The sequence below is a fragment of the Delphinapterus leucas genome, chromosome 12 (genome assembly GCF_059928025.1).
Source record: "Delphinapterus leucas isolate spDelLeu-1000000601 "Yukka" chromosome 12, BTC_Dleu_Yukka2, whole genome shotgun sequence".
NCBI lineage: Eukaryota > Metazoa > Chordata > Mammalia > Artiodactyla > Monodontidae > Delphinapterus > Delphinapterus leucas.
In genome coordinates, this window is record NC_143140.1 from 57,781,316 (window position 1) to 57,801,190 (window position 19,875).

At 38.1% G+C, this 19,875-nt stretch overlaps 1 protein-coding gene across 6 annotated transcripts in view; it reads left to right on the forward strand.

The window, feature by feature from the left end:
• Positions 1 to 3,251: 3,251 nt before the first annotated feature.
• Positions 3,252 to 19,875, forward strand: part of HSF2 (heat shock transcription factor 2) — a 36,711-nt gene continuing 20,087 nt past the window's right edge. For 2 of the 6 annotated variants that reach the window (XM_022555594.2, XM_089921974.1), the window contains exons 1-3: positions 3,253 to 3,480; positions 18,957 to 19,065; positions 19,240 to 19,367. In XM_022555594.2, the coding sequence (XP_022411302.1) occupies positions 3,388 to 3,480; positions 18,957 to 19,065; positions 19,240 to 19,367 (330 nt within the window). In that variant the 5' untranslated portion in view covers positions 3,253 to 3,387. Of the gene's footprint in view, positions 3,481 to 3,984; positions 4,099 to 18,956; positions 19,066 to 19,239; positions 19,368 to 19,875 lie in introns of all 6 variants that reach the window. The other 4 variants (XM_022555601.2, XM_089921976.1, XM_022555610.2 and 1 more) reach the window with 3 other exon arrangements.

Consider the following 19,875-nt stretch of genomic DNA (forward strand, 5'->3'; position numbering starts at 1 on the left):
GAATATAAATAGCTGGAAACCTCTATGCAGTTAGCCTTTGGCTTCAGTCTTGCTATCCTTGAAAATAATAATTACAAGCTAGTTCTGGTTGTAGTGCCGACTCCAAGTAGTTTTGCATAATAGATTAGACAGAATTTATACAATTTGAATCACTTTGAAGTTTCAAAGCACACCACAGTATGCTTTTCTGTTTCCTAGGCAAAGGCCTGGGTCACTCATATTTTCTAATGTTATTCTATATCTTCTAAATCTTACATTCCAGGCTGCAAGTGAGCCATGGAAATATTCCAACTTTTCTAATTTGTAGCCAACAGGAGGCAATTAACTTTAAGAAAGTGACATTTTTATCCTCTAATATTGTAAACATTTCAAAATTGTTGACACTGGCTCAAATATGTTTCTTCTGATATTTGTGGGATATTGTAGGTGGCAAATAATTGTGAATTAGTTTGATTTGGTTTTCTTCCCTTCTCAGTTTTATATTTAGGTGGAAACGAGCCAATAGTGATTTTCTTTTCCCCCAAATGTCTCTAATCAGTACTTAAAGTTTTCAAAGAGTTTATTAATTACAATCAATATTAAAGATTATGTTCATAGAAAAAGAAAACACAGTAGTTTAAATTATTCCTGGAAAGTCTGGATTTTGTTGAGGTGAAGGGTGAGTAGCAATAAGTCTGTAAATGTTAGCAAGGGAAAGTCAGTTTACTAATTTTTCCTATATAACAATGATTCTCAAAGTGTGGTCCGAGGGCCAACAGTTTCTGCGTTACCTGGGAACTTGTTAGAAATACAAATTCTTAGCCTGAACCCCAGATATACTGAGTGGAGCTGGGGAGTGGGGGAGAAGAAGCAGTCTGTTTTTTCAGAAGCCCTCCAGGTGATTCTGATATAGGTTAAAGCTTGAGGCACATTGGTATAAAGGAAGAAAGCATATGTTTCAGACTATGAAAGACATGGTTTCCATTCCAACCCCAGACATTTGATTTTAGACACATCATCTATTTCCTGGTGCCATCATCACATTATCTGGTTAATAACCCCATAGCTGGCCTTGTGAGTATTATAAGTGATAACTGATCATCTGTTATATTGACAGTCTTCCGCCTCCAAGTGATTTGGATACATGCTTAAGTTTGAGAACCACTGGTCTATAAGTGTAATATATTGGAAGCAGACCAGCTATGTAATTTGAGAGGACCAAAGCAACTTGAAAATACAGGGTCCTTTGTTCAAAAACTAAGAATTTCAAGATGGTGACAGCAGAGCATTAAACCAAGTAAGGGGCCCTACTAAGCATAGGCCTACAACTATACAGGTTGAATGCCCAAGAGGAGTTTTTGCTTGTATCTAACCACACCATTTTGTTTTGTTTTTAGATGGAAACAATACAATGCCATGAAAGTGGGCCACATTTTCTCCTCAGACACTACCTCCTGTGCTGTCAGTCTCCACAGGCAGACGGTGCTTATTGGCCTCCCCATCTTTGCTCAGTGCTGTTTTCTTTTTAGCTAGCCAAATGCGTTTGTACTTCAAGACCCAACTTAAGGTCCCCATCCTCTGAGAATTCTTCCCTTACGACCTTAACTCACTCAACTCTGTCTTTCTAAATGTTTCAGTACTAGTTATATGACAAACTTAGCTATTTTTAAAATATTAATGATTGCTCATCATTGTGTTCGTCTTGTGTCTTAAGTCAGAGTATAAACATCTTAAGTATTGAGATGGTGTCATCATCATACAACGGAAAGAACATAGGCTTTCGAACTCAATAAAGCCTGAGTGTAAATACCCTCTCTTGTTTACTAGCAGTGATATAGGTAAACTTGCTCTTGAGTCTCAGAATCTTCATTGGAAAAACGGGATAATAAGACCTACTGCACTGGGTTGTTGTGAGGATTAAATGATATAATATATGTAAAACCCTGGGCATAGTTAAGTGCTCATCAAATATTAGTTCATTTATTGGATGTCTCCCACCACACATCTGATTTTGTTTCAGCAAACAGATCATTTCTAGACACAAAGTCAAACACAAATTTCAATAAATATATGCTTGTTGGAAATTGTATGTATTCTATTTTTTATTGTATTAAATTACATGTACCCAGGAGGTAAACCAATCCTATGTTGAATTTCTTATAAAATGTTAATTATTATCTCTGACTTGTTTGTACATTCTTATGTTTACATTCTGACTCAAAATATTTTAAATTTTGTACAATTCTTTATATTTTCAAACCTCTTATGTTATTAATGTTATCTTAAGGGGTGAAAAGAGAGACAGTTTTATTCCCAATGAGGAGATGGGAAAGACCGGCACAGACAGATTAAGGGATAGCTCTAATTACACACACTACCAGTGTAATTAAATATCCACTAATGTGTCCTTGAAGCTGGGTCTAAACTCATATGCTGACTCCTTGTCCAATATTTTTTCCACTATACCAAATCTGTAAAGGACATACAGCGATAATTATCTTAAGAACATACCTGTAAAGTACCTACAGGAACAATTATTTTAATTGATTAAAACAGAATAAATGATACTATTTCTTTTTATGCTGCGCACATAGTGCGCATTCCATGTCTGTTAAACAGCATGTAAGCTGCCTATTACAGTTCTTGGTTCACTGTAGTACGTGCTTAGTAAAGAGTGACTTATTTAAATTCCTCTATTTGATAAATGTGTTTTATAGGAACGATTTTTTTCCTAATGAAAATTTAAGGACAAGGTTCATTATTATTAACACAGTTTCAATTTGGGGCCTAGCAAATCATGCTTGAAAGCTGTTTTTCCCCCCCGTGTGAAGTATTACACTCCTTCCTCCTGCCTGACTGGCGCAACCCACACTTTGCCTACCAAACTTATGACTCAAAGGCCCCTGAGGACTTTCTGTAGCCTTCCAGCCATAGCCCAAACATCCAAAGCTGCTTCCACGTGAAACAACCAAACACAGTCCCCCAAGCAGAAGATCCGCTACAGCGAGAGCTCCTATAGACAGGGCGAATGAGAAAGCAGCGTCCTCCTTTGCTCCCACCCCTCCCCATCTGCAGCATCCAATTGCTTTCCTCTGTTGTGCGGTCGGCTCCTGGGATTGGTCGGGAACGGGACCGGCGCGAGACCAGTGAGCACAGGCCGAGCGGGGAGACTGGTCAGTCACGTGCGGCCGCCCGGTTACCCCGCCTCACTGCGCGCCTGGCGGGGCGGGGCGGGGCGAGGTGGGCGGGGCCCGGGAGCTGCTGCGCCTGCGTTGTGGGCGTTTTCGGGGAGCAGCTGCTGCCGCTGCCGCTCCCGCCGCCGCCCCCGCCTCCGCTGCCGACGCCTCCGCCTCCGCCGCTACCGCCGCGTTTGGGTGTAGAATTAGGAATTCCTGCGCCTCGTTAACAATGAAGCAGAGTTCGAACGTGCCGGCTTTCCTCAGCAAGCTGTGGACGCTTGTGGAGGAAACCCACACGAACGAGTTCATCACCTGGAGTCAGGTAAGGGTGAGGGCACGGCGGCCTCCGAACCCCATAACTAACGTCCTTCTCTCTCGCTCTCTCCCGCGGGGTTGTCTCTCGCGGCCTGCGGCTCAGCGCCCTCTGTGAGGCCCGCGGCGCGGGGGTGGCGGGGTGGCACGGGCCTCGGCGTGCAGCCTCGCGGGGAACCCCGGTATTGTTCGCGCGGGGAGCCGCGGGGGTCCCGGCCGGTGCCGCTGACTCAGGCCGCGGTGGGGGAGGGGCGGCCCGCGCGGGGCGCCGCGGCCCAGGAGACCCCGTAACGGTCCGATCCGGGCGGCGTTCGGAACCAGCACGGCGGAACGAGGGCGGCCGACGAGCCGAGGGAGCGGGAGCCACGTTACTGCACACTCATCCTCCGTCCTCCCGCCGGGCTCGCGGGCTGCGGCTCGCTGGGGGCACGGGCAGCTCTGGCCGGGATCTTCAACGCGGGGTTTATGTGAGGCAGCCTTTACCTTCACGACCTGATTCTCGCCCCTAAAACAGACACACAGTTCGCCTCGCATCTGAGATCTTTATGACGGCAGTCAGGGAAGGAGGCACATGTTCAAACGCAGGTTACTGCTTATCAGGAGGCTTGAAAATATTATATAGAAAATGGTACGTTATTCTTTCGCGGTTCTGAGCCATTTTTATAAACGGATTTTTATGATTATTTTAATAAAAGTGCCAATAGACAGGTGTTCAGTAACACAGTGGAGAGCAAAAACGAATCACTGAATTTCACTAAACAGTTGCCGGCAGTGTGGTGTATAGATGTCTTGATTATTGGTTTGATCCCAATTCTGCCACTAAACAGGCTCCTTATCTCGTCTGACCCAAGTGTCGTCGTCCATAAGATGAATGGGTTACTTAGGTGATCCAAGACCCCCCTCTAGTTCCAAATACTGATTCTAATTAGAATGATTATTACATAAACAGAGCATTTGCGTTACAATACACATAGGCTATTGGAATCGCTTTGTGAAGGGGAGTGGAGTTCTCTTATTGTAGATGGTCATCTGTTTTGGATATTATCTTGTTTAGAGGCCTGGAAAAGAGTAAGTGAAAACTACCTGCACAGTGCCTGGCACCTGTTAAGTGCTGAGTAAATGTTATCTCCCCTCTTTCTCACTTTCTTTTCTGTTCTGTTTCCTGTGCTAGGAACCCTCAGTTTTACTATTTTATCTTAACAGGGAGCACTATATTGAGTACGTGAAGTTTTGACTACTGTAACACCACAGTCTGCCTTATATTGCTGTCATTTGTTTATTTTCTTTATCTCCCTCTAGGACTTAATTTTCTTGAAGGTCAGTAGCATCGAGTGGATGTTGTGCATTAGGCATTTGATGAATTCTGTACAGTTGTACAAAGAAGGGGTGGGGTGAAAATAAGGAAGCCAGCCACCAGTATACACTTAAAAATAAACAGATGTCTCATGCTTTTCATCAGTCATAAGGATTAAAAGTTGACAAGGATGGATCAGCACAGACTGCAGTTACTCAGCCTTGTGCATGTGTAAGAGATTGGACTGAGAGTCTCCCCACTCCCAAGCTGACTTTATCACACCTATTTGTCTTGGGTGGGCCTTCTTGTTTTTATTGCCTAGAAATGGTACCTAAATATATTGGAAATTGGTTTTAGTTAAGGGGTATTCTGTCAGCAGGTCTAATAAATTCTCATTAGCCAGCATATTTTAATAATACTTTAATTTTATGGGCAGTATCAAATGTGTAGAGTTTCATACTAATCCATAAATGCATCATTTTATGAATTTTAAGCTAAATAAACCACTTAAAAATCATTCTTATTTTTTTTCCATTATTAAGTCTAAACTTATGTTTTGGCTTCTCATTTTTTAATACATAGTGGGAGAATTAAAATATAAATTCAGGGCTTCCCTGGGGGCGCAGTGGTTGAGAGTCCGCCTGCCGATGCAGGGGACATGGGTTCGTGCCCTGTTCTGGGAAGATCCCACATGCCACAGAGCAGCTGGGCCCGTGAGCCATGGCCCTGAGCCTGCGCGTCCGGAGCCTGTGCTTCGCAACGGGAGAAGCCACAACAGTGAGAGGCCCACGTACTGAAGGAAAAAAAAAAAAAAAAAAAAAAAAAAAATATATATATATATATATATACATATGAATTCAGTGAGGACAGGGACAGTATCTGTGCCAAGGGATACAGTAGGTTCTTAATAAATGTTTGATTAAGCAGTGAAATCCTTGGACTATGTAATGGAAATGGTAGGAATGATAAAAGTGGAATGATGCCTGAAAACAATCTCAAAGATTATCTGGTTTAGCCTCATTATGTAGATTTGAAGCTTAGGTTAGATTATTTATCTATAATTACAAAGCTAGCATTATCGGAGGTGGGGCTCTAACATAGATTTCTGAGCTCCCAGATCATTCTTCCATCAACGGCCCTACACTTAATACAGGTCGTCACAATATTTAGTTTTTATACCAAAATATTACTCCTCCACAAGTCAGTGGTCAATTCTGGATTAATGTCTTAGGCTATGCTTAGTTGCCTAAGGAAGTTGTCTTACATTCCCACAGATTTTTCCGAAAACAGTGTTAACAATGAAAGGTAAAACTTTAATTGAACAATGATGTTAGATGGAAAAACCAAAATAATTTACTCTCTTCTTTTAGAAGTTGCTATTTATGGTTGTTTCTGGTTTCCTTCAAATTTGTTTTGCTGGACTTCTGTTGAGGTAATTTAGCATTTATACTCTCTGAGTGAAAATCATATTAAGACCTTTTAGAAGTAGAAGATGTTTTGGAAAGGAGGCAATCTTTTATGCAATTGTTTTCACTTGTGGAAAATAATTTACTCTAGCTAGAGTGTAAGGCAAGGGGAGAAAACTTACCAACTGCAGTTTGAAAAGCTTGGCTTAATATTCCTGAAGACTTCTATAACTTTAGTTTTCCTTGAAATTTGTAGTATGACAGAAATGAACTAATACCCCCATTGATGTCATTAATTGTAGAAATATAATATTCTGAACAATCAAAATAATACTGTTATAAACTCAAGTAATAGAAATGTCTTTAGATTCTGAGTGTCTTTAAAACATACAGTACATCCCCCAAATTCCCCACTGATATTTCTTTTTCCTTTCTTTTTTGTCTGTTTTTACATTTCCTATAGCTATTTTGGCTCTGGTAGGCAGTCTGTTACCAGAATCGAGGACAGGGATAGTACTGTTGAACAACCTAAAGCTGTTTTAAATGTAACAGAGTCCTCAACAGAGGGCACAGGTTTAGCTTGGTAGCAACTGGGGAAACTTGATCTTCAGGGACAAGAAGTTGTGGAAGTTGAATGGAAGTTCTTGCCATTGATCGTAAGGAACAGCCTTTACTGTTACTGATATATGATACTCAGTGTATGTTGAAGTGAAGCAATATTAAAAAAAGAAAGAACTGGAAAGTCACTGTTTTACCAGTGTTACTTCCTTTGTCTCAGTTCTTCAGGTTGCTTGAGAATACCAAGAAGTGATTTCCACCAAAGACTTCATACCCATCTGTTCCACCTTTTTGTGCCCTATGGCAGTCTGTACTTCCCTATCCATCTCAAGTCAGCAGAGACAGATCAGGAAATAGGAGGGAAAGGGAGCAAAACCAGAATTTGTCCAGTGTTTTCTAGCTGTTTTGGATGAATTTGAACAGTAGATCTTTAGACTTCCAGTGTTATGGTATTGTTTTGAATTTCCCAGCAGTACTCTCAAGTGAAAACAAGAAAGGCCACAAGTGTGGCAGAATAGGGGTTAAATCCACTTTAGATGGACCTACAGAAAAGTTGACTGATTCACAGACAAGTAGTTTTTATTTGTATATGTAAGAGAAAGAGCTAGAGACTCACAAGGAATGGTTGGTAAACATTAAGAAATTATAGACCGGTTGTTTAAAAAAGAGACTTCTATTTTGGAAACTTTTAAAGTAATGGGGCTGAAGTATTAGATTATTATTAAGAGTATTTTGGACGTTTATAACCAAGAGTACCAGTTTGAGCAGAAACAATTACTATTTGGAAGCTTGCTAACATTTATGGGTTAGGCCTAAAGAGAAGCTACCATCCTTCTCACCCTACTGAGTAATAGTGGCTTTTTGTCCCTTATAAAATGCATAGGGAGAGTTCTGTGTTGCAGTGCTTAAGCTTCACAGGTTTAAACAGCAGTAAGGTAGAAATTTTGCACTCAAAGAAGTTACTTATTAATTTTGAAGTAGCGAGTGAAGGAATACCATAAGCAGAGACACAGAACAATATTAGTGAGTTAGGGTTGTGTGTGTTTGAGAGAGAGAGCAATATAAACAAGATGCATTCATCTCCTCATTTGATATATATAATCTAAGAGTTGAAATTCTAAAAATATAATTTGGTCCACTGCGATCAAAGACTCATTTATTGTCACTCACAATAGTTGTGACTCTGTTACAACCAGACAGTGTGCCAGGTAGTAGGAATCCATTCAGTAGTTAACAAAATAGCTGCCTTCATAGATCTTACATTTTAGTGAAGGATACTGATAATTAAAAAGTAAGCAAACACAAATAATATAATTTCGGTTAGTGATAAGTAACAAAATAAAGCAGGGTAAAGAGAGAGTGCAATTAGGAGACAAATCACACAGTATTTTGAACAGAGAAAGTTTAATAGGATAACTATATTAGGAGAATTGGGGTAAAGAAAACTCTAAAGAAGATAGGAATAGCAGTTATAAGAAGCAGCCGTCACTGGTAGGCCTAAGAGCGAGTGCCCAAATAAGAGCCCTTCCCCGAAGTCTAAGACCTTGTTGGAGAGAGAATGACCATATTTCACTGAATGGCAAAGACTTCAGTGATGCCACACTAGTGGGACTTACTAGAAATCCATCCTTCAGAACTTGCCGGGAAATATGCTTTCTAGGGCAGGGGTTGGCAGATTATGGCCTGTGGGCCAACCATGTGTTTTAAAAGTAAAGTTTATTTGGAATATAGCCATGCTCAGTCTACTTACATATTGTCTGTAGTTGCTTTCTTGCTACAGGGGCAGAGTTATGACCTGCAAGCCTAAAATATTTATTATCTAGCCGTTTAAGAACATGTTTATTAGCCTATGCTCTAGGGTACCCTAGAAAGCTATTCATGGAGAGATGTCTGGCCAGAGATACTCTGATTTGAAGCCTCCCAAGGGAGAGGGGAGTGTTGGGGGAAGCTGCTGGCCTTAGGGTGCTGCTGCCTTCTGTGCACTGCAAGAGCTAGGTGCTGGAGAACCTGCCTGCACAGCAGGAACCTGCCAAGGACACACTGGAACCAGGAAGGGTAATCCCTTCCTCTTGTAATATCTCTCTAGTATCTTCTATGACAAAGCTTAACACCATGCTCGAAAAGAAAGATATTTAAGACTCAGCTCCATATTTGCAGAGCAGACATCGAAGAATGAATTTGGCGCAGTAAATTCATAACTAGCATGTAAAATGACTGGAATCTGTTGTATTTTAGGTAGAGTGACGATGAAGCCTCTTTGGGGAGGTGATATGTGAGCAGAGATCTGAATGATTAGAAAAGATGGGTCTGGCAAAGGGGAATGGAAAATGTAAAGGCCTTGAGCATAGCATGTTCATATGATTGCAGAAGGCCTATGTAGTTGGATTATCTTTAGATAACATGAGAGTGAGGTCAGAGAGGTAGGCAGAAGCAAATGGTATAGGGCCTTAGGGCATGGTAAGGAGATTGGAAATGAGGGAACTAGTTAGAAGACTATCACAGTTTTCCACTATGGTATTGAAAATAGCGTGGTTGAGACTAGGGTAATAGCAGTGGAGGTGGTGAGCAGCAGATGTAATATCTACTTTGAAGGCAAGGTCACGGATCTTAATGATAAATTTTCTGGAGTTGGAGGAGAGATAGAAAAGAATTAGAATGACTCATGTATTTGGCCTGAGCAATGGATGGATGATGGTACCATTTGCTGAGATGCGGGAAGATTCGGAGAAGTGCAGGTGGGGATTCTGTTTGGCCATGTTAACTTTGAGATTACAAATGGATCGCTAGTATTACTTCAGACGTGTTTTGTTTTGCTTGCATTTCACTGACCACACTTGGTCATATGACGACACCTTATTTCAAAGGAGCTGGGGAAGTGCAGTGCTGGAAAGGAGAACAGCATGAATGACTTCTGTACTCCAAGACCTTCAAATGGCAATGTTGAATAGGTTATTTAGATAATGTAAGACTGGCATACAAGGTGGAGTTTGGAGCTTGTGAGTGGTAAAGCCATGGGACTGGATGAGATCATCCAGGGAGACAGATGAAGATAGAAGGACCTGCAAGATAGGGTATTCTAATATTTAGAGAGTATGAAGACAAGAAAAAGCCAGCAAGAGAGATTGAGAAGGAACAGTGAGAAAGGAGAAAACACAAGAGAGTGAGGTCATATAAGTTAATGGAAGAAAATGGTTCAAGAAAGAGATGATCAACCATGTCAAATGCTGTTATGACTTTTCTTATACACCTCTTCTGGTATATGTAAGCAAAAATTTCTGTAAGGTAGTTAAACCTACATTGAGGAGTAGAATTTCTGGAAAATAAGGTATGGCACGCTCAACCTCAAGATCAAATTATTTTCTGAAAAAAATCAGCTTGTACTCCTTTTAGCTGTGCATGAGATTTCCCATTAATTTGTCTCTTCAAAACTTGATATTCTCATTCTTCTGAGTTTTTACCAATCTAGTGGATATAAAATATTATATCGATGAGGTCTTAATTTATATTTCCCTGATAATTAATGTGTTCAAACACCTTTTCATATTTATTGGCCATTTGTGTTTTGTATTCTATGAAATGTTTGACCATTTTTCTATTGGGTGGTTTATCTTTTATTATTTGTAGGAATTCCTTGTAATTCTGGATCTTTTTGGATGTACGTGTTGCCTCTGTCTTCTCCTAGTTGTGGCTTATCTTTTTTACTTTCTTTTGATGAGTATAAGTTCTTAATTTTAGTATAATTTAATATATCAGCCTTTTTTGTGATTCATGTTCTTTGTTTCTTCAGGATGTTTTTGCTTTCCTACCCCAAGGAGAGAGAAATACTTTTCCATCTCTTTTTTTTTTTTCTGAAAATTTTAAAGGTTTGAATTTTATATCTAAATCTTTAATTCACTGGAATTGATTTTTGTGTGTGGTATAAGGGATCCTGTTTCATTGTTTTCCATATTTAGTTGTTTTAACCCCTTTATTGAACAGTTTCTTCTTCCTCTAGTGATTTGTGTTGCTACCTCTGTCTTATAAGCAAAATTATATGTAGATTGTGTTTTTGTGTCTAGGTTCTCTATTTTGTTCCACTGGATAATTTATCCTTTTTCTTGTATCACATGTCTTAATTACTGTAGCTCTGTAAAGCTTTTGGGAGGGCAACGTAGTCTTCAGGAGTGCCTTCACTACTATTGGTCTTTGCTCTTCCATATATGTTTTAAAATCAAGTTCCATTAAAGAAAAAAACAAAGCAAACCTATTAGGATTTTTTTTTATTGGAATTGTACTGAAACTGTAAATCAGATTAGGGAAATAGGTATCTTTATGTTCATGGGAACAAATCATTTTTCTAAATTCATTTTGTTATTTAATAAAATTTTATATTTTTTGCAATTAGATCTTGTACAGCTTTGTTAGATTTTATAGATATTTTAAGTGGTATCCTTTAATGAAAAATAATTGCTGTGCTGGTAATTAGAAACACAAGTAACGTTTGTATATTGATAATAAACCAGTGAGCTATTCATTTTACTGATTTGGATTCTCAAAGTGTACATCCATAGGTGTCTGGATATGACAGTTTTGTTCTTATTTTGAGAACCTTCAGTTTCATTTTTTGCAGTGGTTAAGATACCTCAGGGTGTCAGATAGAAGCAGCAATCATGGGATCCCTTTCTCTTATTTTTAAAGGAAATGTTTTAAATATTTCCCCTTTAAGTTACTAGCTGTTAAAATTGAGAATTTTTAGTTTGCCTTTTTGTTATTGATGACAGAATTAATTGGGTAGCTTAGAGGGGACAGGGCATGCAGGGATGGAGAATACAGGAAAAAGTTGACTTTGGAGGAGTAGGATGATGGGTTTGAAATAGACGAGTGAGTCAAAGAACATTGTGTAAAAATGTTAATGATTGAAAAATTCAAGTGGGAAATTTGAGATGGTCAGGGGCAGAGGCATAGTTGTGATAATCATTATACATAATAAAGTCAGTAATTAGAGAAATTGGTGTGGATGAGACTGCCTAAGGAAAGAGTATAAAAGGTATCATAATCAAGGGTAGAAACTTAAAAAACCCACTACCTCTTGACAGCTGGAAAACAATTGAAAAGAAACATGAGAGATAGGAGACCCATTGTATAGTTTCGAAGCCATAAGAGCAGAGCATTTAAGAAGGGGAGTGTCAGTAGTGCCAAATGAAATGCCACAGAGAGGTGTAGGAAGATGAGGACTGAAAAGAGGGCATTGAATTTGGCATTTGACATTTTAGAAAAAACAGTTTCAGTAGAGGCACAAAAACTGAAACCAAATTTTAGTGAGAGTAAGTAGATGGCCCTGAATTGGAGAAGAGGGCTTTAAAATATTTGTCAAATTTTGCAGTGAATGAAAAGACAGATGTGGTGGATAGATTGAGAGGAAGTAAGGTAGAGGGAAAGTCCTTTTAAGATAGAAAAAGATGTATGCATTTTAAAATTTTAATAGCTACTACCTAATAACCAACAGTGGTTATTTTTAAACTTTAAAAAATTTGCCAATCTAATAAGTGAAATTCATTATTTTACTGTACATTTTATTATGAATGAGATCTGATCTTCTAAATTTCACATTGAGTGTTTCATCTTACTGATAGAAAATTTTTAATTAATGCAGTTAATCGTTTGTCATAAATGTTGGATATATTTTTATGTTAGTAAGCTTTCAACTTTATTGAATTTTTTAAATGTTGTCAGTTAAGTTCAGACACAAGTAATAGAAATCCAGACAACAATGTCTTAAACAAAATAGAGATGTACTGTATAGAGATGTACTCTTACATCTGAAGATGTACTCTTACATCTGAAGATACTGAGTCACCTTCTCAACCTTTCAGCCATACTTAGTTCCTCTACTTCAGTCATTACTGGAGCTCTAGCCGTTGGCTCCAGGTTCTGAGCAGGAATATGAGATGTAGGAGTTTGACACTTTGAGTCTTTTCCCTTTTAGAAGCTTTTGTGGAAGCTCCGCTCAATCCATTTTGCTTATATCTTGTTTGCCAGATGTGTTATTTGGCCACCTCTGTTTCTAAGAGGGACTGAGAAATGTATTCGTAGCATCAGACAAAATTGTGTTGTTAGTAAGAAATTAGAGGATCATCCATGTTGTTGCAAGTGGCAGAATCTCTTTCTTTTTTAAGGCTGAATAATGTTTCATTGTGTATGTATGTATAAAATATATCAATATATGTATAAAGTATGTATATATCTCACAATTTCTTTATTCTTTGTTTGTTGGACATTTAGGTTGTTTCTGTGTCTTGGTTATTGTGAATAATGCTGCAGTGAACATGGGAGCACAGATATCTCTTAGAGATACTGATTTCATTTCCTTTGGGTATATACCCAGAAGAGGGCTGCTGGATCATATGGTAGTTCTATTTTTAACTTTTTGAGGAACCTTCATACCATTTTCCATAATGACATTACCAATTTACATTCCCACCAACAGTATACAAAGGTTCCCTTTTCTCTACATCCCTCACCAACACTTGTTGGTTTGTTTTTTTAGGAATAGCCATCCTAAAAAGTATGAGGTAATGTCTCATTGTGGTTTTGATTTGCATTTCCCTGATGATCAGTGATGTTGAGCACCTTTTCACATACTTGTTGCCCATTTGTATGTATTCTTTGGGAAAATGTCTAATCGAATCCTTTGCCCTTTTTTTTTTTTTTTTTTTTTTTTGTGGTACGCGGGCCTCTCACTGTTGTGGCCTCTCCTATTGCGGAGCACAGGCTCCGGACGCGCAGGCTCAGCGTCCATGGCTCACGGGCCTAGCCGCTCTGCAGCATGCGGGATCTTCCCGGACCGGGGCACGAACCGGTGTCCCCTGCATCGACAGGCAGACTCTCAACCACTGCGCCACCAGGGAAGCCCTCCTTTGCCCATTTTTTAATTGGGTTGCGTCTTTTTGCTGTTGAGTTGTGAGAGTTCCTTATATATTTTAGATATTAATCCTTTATTAGATATGTATTTGCAAATATTTTTATTCCATTAAGTTGTCTTTTCATTCTGTTGATTACTCTTGGCTGTGCAGAAGCTTTTTAGTTTGGTGAATTAGCTTGTAGTAGTCATTTCACTGTGCATGTGTGAATATATGTTAAATCATCATGTACACCTTAAATATATACAATTTTAGTTGTGTTTTTTGTATTTTGTTTTTTTTTTTGCGGTACGCGGGCCTCTCACTGTTGTGGCCTCTCCCGTTGTGGAGCACAGGCTCCGGACACGCAGGCTCAGCGGCCATGGCTCACTGGCCCAGCCGCTCCGCGGCATGTGGGATTTTCCCGTATCGGGGCACGAACCCATGTCCCCTGCATCGGCAGGCGGACTCTCAACACTGCGCAACCAGGGAAGCCCCCAATTTTAGTTTTAAAAAATAAAAAAGAAAGAGAAATCAAGATAGAGTAGGCAGCTAGTAGTCTCCGTGAATACATTTACTAATTTTTACCTGTATGACTTCTGGGGTTTTTTATGTGATGCTTTCAAAAGCTTGGTTATAAAGAGTGAGGTAACATTGAGTTAGCATTGAGCTTTTGTTTTTTCCTTCCAAATGGAAAGTTTATTAACTAATCCTTTTCCCTCCTGATTTTTCCTCCTGATTTGAATGCTGCCCTTATTACCTATTAAATTCTCAAATAGATTTGCTTCTGCTTCTGTTCTCTCTAGTCTGTCCATTCAGCTATTTGAGTATCCCTTCTTTAGTACCAAACTCTTGTAGACACTATAATTCTGTTGTCTGCGTAAGGTAGGGTTAACACCTCTCTCTCCATTGTTTTCAGTATTTTCTTACCTATTTGTTACATAATTTTTATGAAATGAACTTTAGTACCTAATATTTGGTTGTGTTAGCATCTATTCACCTTGTCTCCAAAACCTTTTTTTTAATTGAGAGAGAAGTCAACGTACTGGTTAACTTAATTAGACTTGACATCTTTACAACGCTGTCTCTCTGTAGTTTAATATTTTCTTAAAGGCCTTGTGTATTCTTAAAATTTATTTTTAGATACTTGATATTTTTCTATTGTTGGAGTTTTTTATTCCATTTTAGTTTTAGGTTTTTGTTGTAAAATACATATATCTTAAGATTAACCATTTTAACCATTTTTACGTGTACAGTTCAGTGACCTTAAGTACATTCACTTGTCATGCAGCTGTCACTACCATCCGTCTCCAGAATGTTTTTCATATTCCCAAACTGAAACTTCATACTCATTAGACAGTAATTTCCAATCCCCTCCTCCTTAGCCCCTGGTAACCATTCTGCTTTCTGTCTTTTATGAAGTTGAGTATTCTAGATACCTCATATAAGTGGAATCATACAGTATTTGTCCTCTTGTGACTAGTCTAACTTAGCATAATGTCTTTAAGTTTCATCCACATTGTAGCATGTGTTCTTCCTTTTTAAGGGTGAATAATAGTCCATTGTTTGTATGTACCACATTCTGTTGATCCATTCATCTGTCAGTGGACGTTTGGGTTGCTTCCATCTTCTGGCTATTGTGAATAATGCTACTATGAACATCGGTGTACAAATATCTTTTTGAGCCCCTGCTTTTAATTCTTTTGGATATATATGTAGAATTTTAGGATCATTTAGTCATTATGTGTTTAATTTTTTGAGGAACCACTGTGCTGTTTTCCATAGCAGCTGCACTATTTTATATTCCCACCGGCAGTGCAAAAGGGTTCCAGTTTCTCCACATCCTGACCAATACTTATTTTTTGGGTTTTTGTATTTTTGTTTTTTAATAGCCATCTTAATGAGTGAAGTGATATCTCATTGTGGTTTTGCTTTTTATTTCCCTAATGATTAGTGATGCTAGGCGTCTTATGTGTTTATTGGCCATTTGTGTATCTTTTTTGGGAAGAAGTATCTATTCAAGTCCTTTACCCTTTGCTGATCAGGTGGCTTGTTTTTCGTTGTTGTTGAGTTGAAGTTTTTTTAATGTATGTTATGGGTATTAACCTCTTATCAGATGTATGATTTGCAAATATTTTCTCCGATTTTGTGGGTTACCCTTTCACTCTCTTGATAGTGTTCTTTACGCAAAAGTTTTAAAGTTTGAGGTAGCCTCATTTGTCTGTTTTTGCTTTTGTTGCCTGTGCTTTTGGTTATCCAAGAAATTTTTGCCAAATCCATTGTCATGAATCTTCTCCCCCTTGTGTTTTCTTCTAAGATTTTTATAGTTTTAGCTGTCCTGTTTAAGCTTTTGATCTGTTTTGAGTTGATTTTTGTATATGGTATAAGGTAAGGAGTCAACTTCATTCTTTTGCATGTGAGTATCCAGTTTTACCAGCATGGTTTGTTGAAAAGGCTGTTCTTTTTCCGTTGAATTGCCTTTTTTTTGGCTGAGTTGGGTCTTCGTTGCTGCGCGCGGACTTTCTCTAGTTGCGGCGAGCAGGGGCTACTCTTTGTTGCAGTGCGCGGGCTTCTCGTTGCAGAGCACGGGCTCTAGGTGTGCAGGCTTTGGTAGTTGTGGTACGTGGGCTCAGTAGTTGTAGCTCGTGGGCTCTAGAGTGCAGGCTCAGTAGTTGTGGCACATGGGCTTAGTTGCTCCACGGCATGTGAGATCTTCTGGACCAGGGCTCGAACCCATGTCCCCTGCATTGGCAGGTGGATTCTTAACCACTGCACCACCAGGGAAGCCCCTCCATTGAATTGTCTTGGCATCCTTGTCAAAAATTCTTGGACTGTATGTATGAGGGTTCATTCCTGGATTTTCTATTCTGTTCCATTGATTGGTCTGTCTTTATGTCACTACCATATTATTTTGATTATTTTAGAAGGAAATTTCAAATTGTTTATTTTTTATATGGAAATACACTAGTGACTTTATTTTTTTTTTAATTTTTATTTCATATTGGAGCATAGTTGATTAACCATGGGTTAGTTTCAGGTGTACAGCAAAGTGATTCAGTTATATGTGTGTCTATTCTTCTTCAATTTCTTTTCCCATTTAGGTTGTTACATAATATTGAGTATAGTTCTCTGTGCTATACAATAGGTCCTTGTAGGTTATCTATTTTAAATATAGTAGTCTGTACATGTCAATCCCCAAATCCCAATCTATCCCTTGCCTCCCACCCTTCCCCGTGGAACCATAAATTTGTTCCCTGAGTCTGTGAGTTTGTTCCTGTTTTGAAAATAAGTTCATTTGTATATTTTTTTGGATTTTGCATATAAGCAATATTGTATGATATTTGTCTGACTTAGTTTACTTAGTATAATAATCTCAGGGTCCATCCATGTTGCTGCAAATGGCGTTATTTCATTCTTTTTGATGGCTGAGTAATATTCCATTAGATATATGTACCACATCTTATTTATCCATTCATCTGTCGATGGACATTTAGGTTGCTTCCATGTCTTGGCTATTGTAAACAGTGCTGCAGTGAACATTGGGGTGCATGTAATCCTTTCAAACCATGTTTTCTTCTGGATATATACCCAGGAGTGGGATTGCTGGATCATATTGTAGCTCTATTTTTAGTTTTTTTAGGGAACCTTCATACTGTTTCCCATAGTGGGTGAACCAATTTACATTCCCACCAACAGTGTAGGAGGCTTCCTTTTGCTCCACACTCTCTCCAGCATTTATTGTTTGTAGGTTTTTTGATGATCGTCATTCTGACTGGTGTGAGGTGATATCTCATTGTAGTTTTGATTTGCCTTTCTCTAGTAATTAGAGATGTAGAGCATCTTTTCTTGTGCCACTTGGCCATCTGTGTGTCTTCTTCAGAGAAATGTCTATATTTAGGTCATCTGCCCATTTTTTGATCGGGTTGTTTGTTTTTTTGATATTGAGCCGCATGAGCTGTTTGTAAATTTTGGAGACTAATCCCTTGTCAGTCGCATCTTTGCAAATATTTTCTCCCATTCTTTGGTTTGTCTTTTTGTTTTGTATGTGGTTTTCTTTGCTGTGCAGAGGAGTTTAATTAGGTCCCATTTGTTTATTTTTGGTTTTATTTCCATTACTCTAGGAGATGGCTTAAAAAAGATATTGTGATTTATGTCAAGTGTTTCGCCTATGTTTTCTCTAAGAGTTTTATAGTATCTGGTCTTACATTTAGGTCTTTAATCCATTTTGAGTTTATTCTTGTGTACGGTTTTAAAGAGTATATGAATTTCATTTTTTTACATGTAGCTGTCCAGTTTTCCCAGCACCATTTATTGAAGAGACTGTCCTGTATTGTATAGTCTTGTTTCCTATGTTGTAGATTAATTGACCATAGGTGCATGGGTTTATTTCTGGGCTTTTCTATCCTGTCCCATTGATCTATATTTCTGTTATTTTGCCAGTACCATACCATTTTGATGACTGTAGCTTTGTAGTATAGTCTGAAATCAGGGAGCCTGATTCCTCCAGCTTCATTTTTTCTTTCTCAAGATTGCTTTGGTTTTTCGGGGTCTTTTGTGTCTCCATACAGATTTTAAGATTTTTTTTGTTCTAGTTCTGTGAATAACACCATTGGTAATTTGATAGGGATTGCATTGAATCTGTAGATTGCCTTGCGTAGTATAGTCATTTTGACAATATTGATTCTTCCAATTCAAGAATATGTTATATCTTTTCATCTGTGTCATCTTTGATTTCCTTCATCCATGTCTTAACAGTTTTCAGAGTACAGGTCTTTTGTCTCCTTAGGTAGGTTTATTCCTATGTATTTTATTCTTTTTGTTGCAATGGTAAATGGGATTTTTAAAAAATTTTTCTTTCTGACCTTTCATTATTAGTGTGTCAATTAGTAGCTAGATATCTTACTGAATTCTCTTGTGGTTTTTCAGTTGATTGTACAAATATGTAATTATGTTTATTGATAAAATATGACTTTCTTTCAAATTTTATCTTATTTTTGTCTTAATTGCATTGGCTTTAAAACATTGTTAAGTAATTATACTAGCTACATACTGTATTTTATTAGTTTTTGATTAGAAGAATGGAAATCTTTCTAATATTTAACTATAAAGTTTGATGCAGCTTTTGGTTTAATACATACTCCTAAACTTTTGAGATTGACATCAAAAAGTTTAATTGCAGTTTGGAGCTTAATTGAAATTTGTAACTTAATTGCAGTTTGTTTTTGCTGCTATTAATAGGAATAAAATAATGGTCTGAAGGTGTCATGGAAAGACTGCCAAGTTTTGAGGTTCATATGTATCACCTAATTTCAGAGGATCTTAACTAATTGACGTTTTCAATTTTTTTCAGAATGGCCAAAGTTTTCTGGTTTTGGATGAACAAAGATTTGCAAAAGAAATTCTTCCCAAATATTTCAAGCACAATAACATGGCAAGTTTTGTAAGGCAACTGAATATGTGTGAGTATGGATAGCAGTTTAATTGGAGTACTGTCATCAGTCACTGATTAAACCTTTTCCACCATTAGGATGATAAAGGAAAATATATTCTATAGAAGCACCATTAATTTTTTAAGTTTTTACTTTTGTCTATTTAAAATTTTATTCAAAATCTGAATTTTGAATCTTTTTCAGATGGTTTTCGTAAAGTAGTACACATTGACTCTGGAATTGTGAAGCAAGAACGAGATGGTCCTGTTGAATTTCAGCATCCTTACTTCAAACAAGGCCAGGATGACTTGTTGGAGAACATTAAAAGGAAGGTGAGCTATTGTTAACATGATTTAATTAGGGTGTTAACATGTAGTGTACTTGGCCAAGACATATTTCATTTGTTGACATTAAGAAGGTACTGAAATACACAGGTTTTCTTGTTGGGACAACTTAGACTAATAAAGCTTTAATTATTTTGCCCTTTATTTTTTTTTTTTCCTCTGCGCTCAACTGTATGGAGGGCTCAGTCTTTAAACACTTTTTAGAGGAAAGGAAATGTTTATATTCTGACTTAGGATAAGGAGTCATCTATATGGTGATGGCTCACTCCTTATAATTTAACTTAAAAAACATAAGTTCCTACTAGAAAGTCAGCTGTCTGGAGGGCGTTTTTCTTTAGTTCACTGCTGAATATCTAGTGCTCAGAATAAGTCCCTTATATATAGTAGGAATTTAAATAATACATTTTTGAATGGATGATATGTTTTGCTGAAATAAGATATTTTGACTAAATTCACAAGGTGGGGTGGGGGGCGGTAAAAGGGTAGTGGACCATGA